This window comes from Chlamydomonas reinhardtii, chromosome 9 (assembly GCF_000002595.2).
Source record: "Chlamydomonas reinhardtii strain CC-503 cw92 mt+ chromosome 9, whole genome shotgun sequence".
Classification (NCBI taxonomy): Eukaryota; Viridiplantae; Chlorophyta; class Chlorophyceae; order Chlamydomonadales; family Chlamydomonadaceae; genus Chlamydomonas; species Chlamydomonas reinhardtii.
Window position 1 is genome coordinate 5,313,232 of NC_057012.1, and position 10,672 is coordinate 5,323,903.

Here is a 10,672-nt window from a genome sequence, read left to right on the forward strand (position 1 = left end):
CTGTGATATGGGGCCATGCCCGGGCGTGTTTGTTCATATGACCATTCGGCAGTGGTAGTGGTGTCTCCGCGGATAGGGCGCAGGCCACTATCGGCAAGGAACCGCTGGTGGGCCCGGTCCGCCGTGTCGATGGGGCTGTCCCGCTCATGTGCTCGGGCGACGGCATTAAAGTCTCCCGCGGTGACTAGGTGGTGTCCGCACGCGTCCGCCCGGCCTACCACCTGCTGACAGTATGTGTAGATTGCCTTGCGGGTTTGCATGTCCTCTGGTGCGTAGATGCCCAGTACAGTGAGAGGCGTGCTCCCGGGGGTCTTGATTTGAACGTGTGACACATAGCCATGGAGTGTTGGTGGGGGCGTGTGGTGTGTGACACAGCCGAGGTCACTGTACCGGGCGGAGATGGCCACCGCTACACCAGCGCTACCGCGCGCTGTGGCCACGCGGGGAGTAGTGCTACAGTAGAGGCGGTATCCTTCATTTCGGAAGGCTCGCTTGATAGAGTCAGTCTTCCCTGTCAGTTTTGTCTCGGTTAGGACAACTATGTCGGCTTTCCACTGGGCTAGGTTGCAGAGGGTGAAGCTGAGGTTGCCGGGTTGGCCGGTGGACAAAATTTCTGAGAGCAGTCCCCGTACATTGTGGGTCACGATGTGTAGGGTGGTGTTGCCGCTGGGGGGTCGCGTGTTTGTGTGTGCCTGGTTGGGTTCCATGTGGGCATGGGTGCGTGCAGTGGGCCGTACTAGCCAGTTAAGGATAGTTTGTCGGGTGCCTGTCGTGTTGAGTCGGGGTGCTATGCCAGCATTTGCATTGTGTGGCTGCGCGGGTGCGGTAGTGTGGGGTGCTGCATGCTGTGGCGCCCTGTGTGCTGCCCGCAGCGGTGAGTTGTCTTGGGCATTTTGAGCTGGCTCTGGTGCCGGCCTTCCTGTGGCGGCGGGCCCTGTCTGCACGGGTCTGGTGGCCTCCATGTGGGGTGGCGGGCGTGGTGGCGGGACGATCTCACGGAGTTGCCCAAGTGCGTCCTGAAGTGTTGCCGTGTCAGATGCACGCACCGCGTCAAGGCACCAGACCTCCCCATCGAGTGTGTTCCAAGTGTTGTCGTGTAAGACCGTGTTGTGGATAGGGCTGTTCACCGAGTCTATTACTCTCCATTGTCCTGCTTCGTAACGCACAGCAATTGTGTGTCGCACAGTGTATTGGTGGACGGTAAAGCCGCGAGTTCGGGCGGCTACCGGAAGATTCTCTAGGACCTTTTCTTTGCTGATGTCGCCATCGAGTCGCGGAAAGTGGGTTCGGCGCATAGTCAGCTTCCTGTTGGGGTAGGCGAATATGTTGCTGATGGTGGCATTGTGGTACAGGTAGTGGTTCAGGAGAAGTTCGCTGAAGGCGCCACTGTTGGGGCAGTAGCATTCTTTCCAGAACAGGGCATTCGGGTCTTGCGTGGCTGTGAGGTGAGCGTGCACTCGTTTAGCGTAGGAGAGGACATCTAGAGGGTCAAGCCATGCGAGCCCCAAAGAGTTGTTGAGGGCGTGGACACTGCAGAAGTGTTGCCGTTGTGTTTCACGGTATGTTGCATTGGACCGGGGCGGCCAGTGCAGCGCGGCTGGTGGTTGGGTGTTCACTGCCGCATGAATGCGAGGGTCGGCGGGCGCCGGCGGGGCTGTCGGGCCTGTGGGCAGCGCACCTCGCAGTGTTGGCTTGACGTAGGGCACCGTGTGTGTCCGGTTTACTGCATGTGTAAGCGTGAGGAGAGTGGTTGCCTGGCTAGCAGTAAGTAGGCCGGTGGCCAGTGCTGGCCCCCAGAGTGTCAGCTGTGCCGGTTGCACACTGCAGGGGTCCGGCAGTGTGAGGTACAGGTTTCGCAGGATGATGGCCATGGCAGTTCCCCAGAGTAGGAGCTTCCGCCGGGCCCAGGTTGCAAAGGCTATCTGCCGTGTCACTTGGACCACATGTTTGAGGAGAGCTGGGAGACAGAGGACGGCAAGGATGGATGTCACTGTCAGTGCGAACAGGAGACCGAGGGCTGCGGGGATGGCGGTTATCCCGAGGGCAAGCGCTATCACACACAGAGGGGAGAGAGCGAGAGTGGTGAGTGGGGGACCCCATAGTAACAGGCTGAGGATTGCACCGTTTGTGCAGATTTCTGAGTTGACTGAGGCAGTGCGGGTTTTGGCATGCAGGAGGTGGGTCCAGAGCATATACATGGCCCCTGTCGCGGTGATGATTGTGAGGCTGACAATGGCTTTGTCAAGTATAGTGAGTAGGGCTTTGCCAGTCTGGGCAGCTGTTTGGTAGATGGCGAGTCTAGACCGGGTAGCAAGGTGTGCGCCTACTCTGATGGCAATTGTATGGCTGTGCATCGCTGCCCGCACATGCCCTGCTCCAGCCCAGTGGAAGTGGACGACGAGTGTAAGGTGCAGGCGAAGGAGTGGTGAACTTTCCCAGGGGGCGCTACAGTTAAGGGTCGGTTGCGGCCCGTAGGCTGTCTCAGCAGCAAGGTGCAGTGCTGTAGCACCAAGGCGTAGCACTGTTTGTCCGTGTCTACATCCCAGCTCGCTCAGCACATGCACACTTGTCCACAGGCATTCTTTGAGCAGCCCAATCAGCTTACGTACATATGAGCTATGTATACCGGCTTCTTTGCATAGTTCCTTCACACTGGTTCTGCCTGCCTGTGCCACTTTCAAACTTGTGGAAAGGAGTCCCTCCCATACCGGATGCAAAACGTTTGGCGTCACAGTAGGGCGGTGTCCAGTATCCGCCACAGGACACACACCTTCCGCTGCAGGCCGTTCCCTGCTGCAGGCAGCACAGCATTCTAGTATATCTTTCACAACTGCAACAGCGTCCCCTACCACCACATTAGCAGTCCCTCTAAGGGCTGTCACACAGGTGTAATTAGGCGGTTGGCCACGCCACTTAGTTTCCGTTGTGGGCTGCATTGGAGCTGCTGGGGCTGGCGCCGCTGTGGTTGGTGCCGGTGCGGCCGGCGGCGTCAGCTCCGTCGCCCGGGTCGGTGAGACGCAGGCGGCTGGCTGGGCGGCGGCTGCCAGGCGTGCCCTCGGGGTCCGGCCGTCCGGCCTGAGGCCGGGGCAGGGGGCAGCAGGGCAGGGCAGGGTAAGGCGGGTCATAAGTTGGTGCGTTGGGAAGGGTTGGTAGCTGGCATTGGCGCCCTGGTAGGTGGTTGGTTTCCATGGCTGTAGTGGCTGGTGGGTGGGCGTCAGCCTTACCATGCGGCCGTTGACCATCTCCGTGTCGGGGTCCTTCGGGCTGTTGGAGTCGAAGGTCGGGTTGATGCGCACGGCCGCAAAGGTCGGCGACAGGTCCAGCCGCCGTGTTAGGCCAGGGCCCTCGCCACGAGCCCGCAGTGCCGTGGGGTCGCTGATGCCCGGGTACAGGATGGGTGCCAGCTGCCCCCCCGCGGCCGGGTAGGTCGCCCGAGACCTGGCTTGCAGCTCGAGGCGCTGCTGCTCAAGGGCTGCCATGCGTTGCTGCTGCACCCGTGCGGCCTCAGCCGCAGCGAGCACCTGCTCCTGCTGCTGGCGCTGCGCCTGCAGCTCAGCTTCCCGCTCTGCCCTTGCAGCTGCAAGGATGGCGGCGGTCACGTGCTGCTGGTGCGCCAGTGCGGCTTCGGTGCCTGCGACCGCGCCAGCGGCCATGCCCTGAGCCGGCTGCCCGCCAACCACGGCGCCGGCGGCCGCCGCGGCAGGCGGGCCCTGAATTGGCTGTCCGCCGGCCGCAGCGTCTACTTCTGCTGCATCTGCGGCAGCGGCCGGCAGTGGCGGTGCGTCCATGTCCTCATCTGGGTCCGTGTCCGAGTCGTCATCAGAGCACCAGCCCGCGTCAACGTGGGTGGTTGGGCCTCGGCCCGGTGATGGTGACGGGGCAATGGTGTCGGGTTTGGCCGGCTGCACGCCCAGCATCGCGCTGACAGCGGCGATGTTCGCTGCCTTCTCGTCGCCGTCTGCTGGCTGGAGCGGGGGTTTGCCCGCCGCCAGGTTGCCTCCCACAGCATATGAGTCCGCCGACGTGCGCCAGGACTGGGGCAGCTTCACCAGGGGTGGGTTGTTGGTGAGGATGCTGAGCGTGCCGGGTCCCAGCAGCTGCATGGGCTTGGGCTGGAACCCCTCGTCGATGAGGAGCGAGTGGGTCACCAAGGCCAAGCTGTAGCGGTCTGCGAACTGGAGCTGCAGGGAGGACTGCTCGTCAGGGCGGCGGAAGATGAACTCGCTGCTGGCACCGGTGCTGAGCCTGCCGCCCAGCAGCGCGTAGTCCTGGCCAGTGGTGTTGCTGTGCCACACCATGCCGGCAAACAGGTCGTGCTCACTGCTGACCGCGCGCATGTTGTCGCCGTACGCGCTGTAGACGTGAATTGGCTGCGGCTGGTTGGCGGTGCTGCTGCCCGCCTTGGCCAGGAGCCTGGGCATGCGGCGCAGCCCTGTGCGCAGCCGATGGGCCAGAGTCTGCAGCCCCTGCATCAGCTGAGGCTCCGGCACCCCCTTCAGCTCCGTGATTTTCTCAGCGCTGATGACGAGTCGAAGGTCCTCCAGGCCCGACCGGGCGCGGCGGTCTGGGGCCGGGAAGCTGATGCTGATGATCCGCTCCGGGCTGAACACCATCATGGACCCCACCGCCTGCGCCAGGGCGCGCTGGCGGTCGGAAGCATAGCGGAATTCCAGGCTGTTGGCCTGGGTACCGCTGCTGCTCCTGCCACTGGGCTCTGAGGCTGTGAGCATGCCGTTGAGGGCCAGCACCGCCGCGTTCCGTCCAGCGGCAGCCAGGCCGAGGCTGGCATCCGCCGCGGTGCCTGTGTTGTGATGGGTGCGGATTGAGTGGGTTGGGTAAGGTGAGCTGGTGTTAGTCAATGCGGGTTGTTCTGGTGTATGTTGCTGGCAACATTCATTCGAGTTGTGGAGGCAGGCACTGAGCCCCAGATTGTGTGTTCCCGGGTTCTGTGGGTTCATGTGTGCGGGCTCTCCAGGCTTACCGGACTGCAGGTAGTCGTGTACAATGTCGTCCACGGCCGCACGCACTGACTCAGCTGCTGAGCCAGGCACCGAGCCGTGGAGCACGTGGACGTAGGCAGGCAGGCGGTATGCCGTGTTCAGGCTGCCACTGTAGTGGCTGCTGAACGCAGGCACGCCATACTCAAGGCGGACGCGGCGGCTGTCACTCTGCGAGTGGTAGTACAGCCCGCGTTGCGCTTGCCACGCTGACAGCTGTGCCAGCGCCAGCGTGCGCGCCGGCACACGCACCACCACATTCACTTCCTCGAGCGAGCTGGAGCTGTCTCCCATGAGCGAGAGTGCGGAGGTCTTGCCGAGCTGCAGCTTGCTGATTGTAGCGCCGTGGCCTGAGAGGCTGAAGAAGGCGTGCACTTCAGTTCGAAGCGCAGCCTTGTTGTTGGGCATGATGCCGCCTGCTGCGTCGGCAATTGGCGTAGGGCCAGGCACAGAGCCCCGGCCCGGGCCCCGGCCTGCGCTGTGGTGTGCGCCGCGTCCTGCGCCTCTGCCGCCGCCTGTTGCCTGTGACTGCGGGTGCTGGAGCGCGAGCTCGAATTGGGCGTGGCTGGCCATCGCCGCGCTGTATTTGCCGCAAACCAGCTCCGTCTCCACCTTCATGTCTATTGAAGGCCCGATGTTGGCTAGGTGGGACCAGTTGTGCAGCTGCTGCGTGAGGCGCGAGGCACTGGTGTTGGCCTTGCGCGGCCATTGCCCCGCCAAGCTGATCTCCTCGGAACTAGCGGCCGCCCTCGCCACCGGGGTGGCTCCTTCTTCCAGTACATGGGCGTATTTGCGTTCGATGTCCGAGGGCGATCCGGTGAAAAGAACGCTGGTGTTTCCAAGGCCTAGTCTGTCGGTGGCTTCTGTCCCGATTAATTGCTTTAGTTTCTTTAGAATGAAGGAACGATATATTTCATGTATCATTGTTGTGTGGGGCCTAAAGCGGGCTCTAGGCGGTAGGTCTGCGCTTAAGTTCGGTGCGCCCTCCTTGCATGTCCCCCATTGCGTGTCGGTGCTGGTTGCAGATTTCGTGCTGTGGACATTTAATACTAGATAGCATCCCTGGTGGCAGAATAAGTTCGGTGTGAAGCTCGGGCACCATAGTGTTTCTTTGACGCAGGCACTTTGAGTATTCCCCTTCTGTTCCTGGCGATATGCATTTGCGCCGGTGTGGCACATGGTTATGGGGACATCACTTAGCAATTCGGTCGCGTTCGCGTGCGGGCTTTGGGCCAAGAGGAGGCGAGAGCGCTCTGCGGTACTGTTGGCGAGCGGCTCTGAGGCAACTGGTATGTGCTCGGAGCTTATAAGCCCCTCAGTGTGCGGGTGCTTTGCAGCAGCTGGGCTTTGTGAGGGTCTCATTTGCGACATGCCGAGGGGCCCGGCGCCAGCACGCTTGCTGGCTGTGTAGCACGTTGTTTGCAGGATACTGGCATCAAGTATGCCTTTCTGAGAGCAGCGATGCGACGATAGCGTCGTGTTCGCGGGGAAGCTGTAGCCATGGGAAATCCTCTCCCTCAGAGAGAGCTCGTTTACATCCGTTCGAGACGGATATGCAGACCACACATGGTCGTGGGGAGTTCGCTGGTTGCCTAAGTGCACGAAAGCACTGGCTTGCCGGGGCGGTCCCCAGTCAAACCAGCGTTCGGCCGCGGCAGGTCCAGCCCCTTTCCCAGCCGTGGTTGCGTTGGTTGTCAGCATGCAGAGTGCAAAGCATAGCAGAACACAGATACCTGTGGTCTTTCGCTCCACCTTTCGCCGAGCAACCATTTTCCACATATTTCCTAGCGACGAGCTTACAAGGGTTGGTACAGAGGTATGGCTAAGCATTATATTCGAGCGCGCGCCCTTGGTAAGGCATTTGGTAGCTCAGTGCCGCTTTTACACCAACCTACGACAACTCTCGCTGATCAAAGACGCGGGGCTGGAGCTGACCCAAAAGGGCAGCGCATACCACACCACGCTCCACGGTCTGTCGGCCCTCCTTACACGCACCGCGCCGCCAGGCGCCGACACGGAACAGGCCCTACCCTTCCGATTGATTCAACCCCTCCTTGAACTCACCAGCGACTTCCGCGAGCTCCTCACTCCGGACCGCACCTGTGTTATTGACGCCAACACATTAAAAAACAAGTGGCCACGGGCCCACAGGCGGCACAGGATAGCCCTTAACCGCCTTACTCTCGCACTCCACGCTGAAACCCGAGCCCGAGCCAAAACCCACAACAGCACCGCTCCCCTTACCGCTGCCCAACGCACTCTCCCAGACGGGCACACCTTTACCGGCCTCCACACGACCCACACCGCACCTACCGCCGTTGACTGGGGCACACTTAACCGCTTCCTTCGCCAGCGCGCCCCTGCCGCCGAACCGACCGCCCATGCCGGAGGAACTGCCGCGGCCGCCACCACCGCTGTCACCACCGCCACCGCCGCCACGGCGGCAGAACATGAGGACGCCCACAGCGATGGCGAAAACCAGACACCTGCACAAACACGCCGGCCGGGCACACAGCAACGTAAGCGGGCCTGCATTAAAATGGTCAGAGAACCCGAAGGACGGGGAGCCCCGCCAGCCCACGCACCGAAAGCGTTCGACTGGGACCCCGCGCTTGACCCACTTACCGACGCACACTGCGCAGACCTGCTCGACATCGCCCCCAGCCTCATCGGCCGATCCAAGCCCCCCAACCCCGAATCACACCTCAGACACCTACTTCTGGGCCCCACGCCCCCAACCACTTTCACACACCGACACAAGCTCAACCAGGAGGAGCAAGACGCGTACCTGGCCGCCACGTCCGACACCTGGAAGCACTTCAGCGAAACCTACCGCACCAAAGCCCTCACCACCAACAACACCCTGTATGGACACCAGGAGCGGGTGCAGCACGTAATAGCCCGCACCACCAGCAAAGGTTCGCCTCACTACCGCGTCCAGTGGGAACCCACCGTCATCACCCCCGGCTCCCTCACCCTCTACGCCCGGAACCGCTACCGCCCCAAACCCGGCGGCCTTACCTGGCTCCTTACCCCGGGTAATGAACCTCGCGTCCTGGTGGAATGGGAAGACCTGGAAGAACCCGCCGCTACCCTGGAGGCACAAGACAACAAACAGGACCTCCTGGACGCCCTGCACGCCCGCCTTGCTGTCCCCCCGGCCCCCCGCCCCCCGGCCCCCGCTAGCGACACACACCTAAACCCTGACCAGCGACAGGGCCGATGGATAGATGCCAGCAACGACACCGCACGAGGGCAACGCACTCTGCGCCAATTCGTCGACATCAATGTCGAGCCATGCAACCCCAGCCGAGACATCCGCCCCACACAAACATACACCATCCAGCTCGGTATCCTCCCCGACCCTGGCTCCACGGCACACAGCACTCACATGGCGCATGTATACGACCCCCGCGGACGGTGCATAGGCACCATCAGAGCCGAGCGGCTTAACCTCCTCTGGCAACGCTACCAGCATGCACAAACAACCTGGCCCGAAGCGCACGCCAAATACGACCAGGGCAGAGGCTTTGCGGCGGCCATCGCCCGCCTGCTCCTCCGATACAAACCCGGGGGCGGCTCCAAATCCCACCCTGTCACCGAAAAAGGGGAACGCATTCTGTGCGACGGATTGACACAAACCCTGCACACAGCAATAGGCAGCACAACAGAGCTCTTCGCATCACCCCTAAACGTCTCGGAAGCCGCCACCACCTACTACACACTGTATGAAGAAGACATGCTCTTTGGGGCCAACTATGACGCGTACTCCCAGCCATGGGATGGAATTGCTGTCGCCTACCCCGAACCCAACACCGAAGACGGAGCTCACGCGGTACGATGGGCACTGGCATGGGCCGAACACACCGAAACCCTTACAAACACCCGCAACCCGCCAACCACTGCCACGCTGATCATCCTCCCCACCCAACGCAACGCGCCATACACACGATACCTCGCCCACCCCAGAGTCACACTCCTTGGCAGCATCTCCGCCACAGCAACACACGCCCTTCTCGGCCAGATCCACAACGACGCAGGCATCACCTTAAAACACGACCTGGTGCTGGTCAGCAATACACCCGGAGCCCGACTTGCCCAGTCCATACGCGACGACCTAGGCACGTCTCTATACCTCTCAGGCATGCCCGTCGAACCGCAGCCCCAACTCACCTGGGCCCACACACGGTGGGTAACCAAACAGGTCCGCCGGATGACCCGCACCCGCCCGGCAGCCCCCCGAGTAACACCCCCTCCCGTACCGGCCACGCCAGCCACCCTGGCCCCGTTCGCGGCCACCCAACCCCTACGCCTCAATCCCTGCGAAGGCTTCTACACCGATGGCTCAGTACAGAAAGACGCCCTTGGTCAGCCCAGCGCGTGGGGGGCCGCAGCGATCGATGCCCGCACGTCCCAAACGTATCAGATCGACGTCAACCCTGGACAACACGGCTGCAACACCATAACAAGATGCGAGCTCTCGGCCATACACCAAGTGCTCAAGCTCGACGAAGTGCAAGCGCTCCCCGAAATCACAGTTTACACCGACTCCGCTGCGTCGCTATTCCTCATCCGCAAAACAATCAACCAGCCCCAACTCCTTACCTTCAGCAAACACAAAGCGCTGCTGGATAACATCCTCGCGCTCCTGAAACGCCGCTCCCACGCCGGCCGAAGGACAAACCTCCTCAAGGTCAAAGCACATTCAGGGATTACGTACAATGAACTCGCAGATCAGGCGGCGGTGAAAACCGCCAAGGGAGAAGAGATGCCCGGGGCCGAGTGGCTGGTCGAGGAGTCCGATAACGACCCGCGTAGTAAATACTACTGGATACGTAAAACTATCAAACCGACTGTGGAAGGGGTGCCACGAGAGAAGAACGAAGGACACTACGCGCATGACCTCAACCGCGGCATCGCCACGCTCGCAGCCCCGCACATCGCCCAAGGCCACACCCGCGAAACCCTCTACACTGGTTTCGTAGCCAACGCCATCCCAGACCTGGATATCAAATCCAGCACCCGAACCCTGAACCTGCAATCAGGCCGGCACCGCAAGGCCAAACGCTGCATGGACTACTTATACGGGCAACTGTGGAACAACAAACTCGCAGCCCGCTTTGGCCGCACAGTTACAGGCCGCCGAGCCCCCCGCGCTGGCCCTGATACCCCCGCCCCATGCCCACTCTGCCGCGGACCCGACTCCGGCGGCCACATACTGGGAGGCTGCCACAACCCCCAACTCCGTGCAATGTACATTAAACGACACAACATTGCAGTCCAGACCATCGCACGAGCCATCTCCCGCGGTGACTGCGGCGGCTGCTACATGGTAATGGACGCCACGTCTAAAGACGATCTGCCAGACTACGCAGCTGACAACCGTCTGCCGCCATGGCTGCTTCCCGACCAGGAGGGCAAACCAGCAGGACGCCACCTACACTACCGCCCCGACATACTACTAATTCCTTCAATCTCCCTCGCCGCAGCCCTAAACCCAGACTTTGTCGCGCTTCCCAGCGAACATGACACCATCTACATTATTGAAGCCGGATACACAGCCGACACGAACCACGCCGCCAAGCAACACGAAAAAGCACAACAGCACCAGGCCCTTGCAGCCGACCTGCGGGAAGCGGGATGGAAAGTGCAATACACTCCACAGAGCGCCATCA

The 10,672-nt window shown here is 61.7% G+C and overlaps 2 protein-coding genes across 2 annotated transcripts in view; both read right to left on the reverse strand.

The window, feature by feature from the left end:
* Positions 1 to 2,445: 2,445 nt before the first annotated feature.
* On the reverse strand, positions 2,446 to 6,561 carry CHLRE_09g399812v5 (uncharacterized protein). The gene is made up of 3 exons (XM_001694774.3): positions 4,982 to 6,561; positions 3,225 to 4,801; positions 2,446 to 3,075 (listed from the first exon to the last, which is right to left on the reverse strand). The coding sequence occupies exons 1-3, from the start codon at positions 5,919 to 5,921 to the stop codon at positions 2,914 to 2,916; spliced, it is 2,679 nt and encodes an 892-aa protein (XP_001694826.2). The 5' UTR covers positions 5,922 to 6,561; the 3' UTR covers positions 2,446 to 2,913.
* A 1,024-nt stretch (positions 6,562 to 7,585) lies between these two features.
* Positions 7,586 to 10,672, reverse strand: part of CHLRE_09g399849v5 (uncharacterized protein) — a 3,996-nt gene continuing 909 nt past the window's right edge. The window contains exon 2 of the mRNA XM_043065949.1: positions 7,586 to 10,623. Within this exon, the coding sequence (XP_042921361.1) occupies positions 10,489 to 10,623 (135 nt within the window). The 3' untranslated portion in view covers positions 7,586 to 10,488. The remainder of the gene's footprint in view (positions 10,624 to 10,672) is intronic.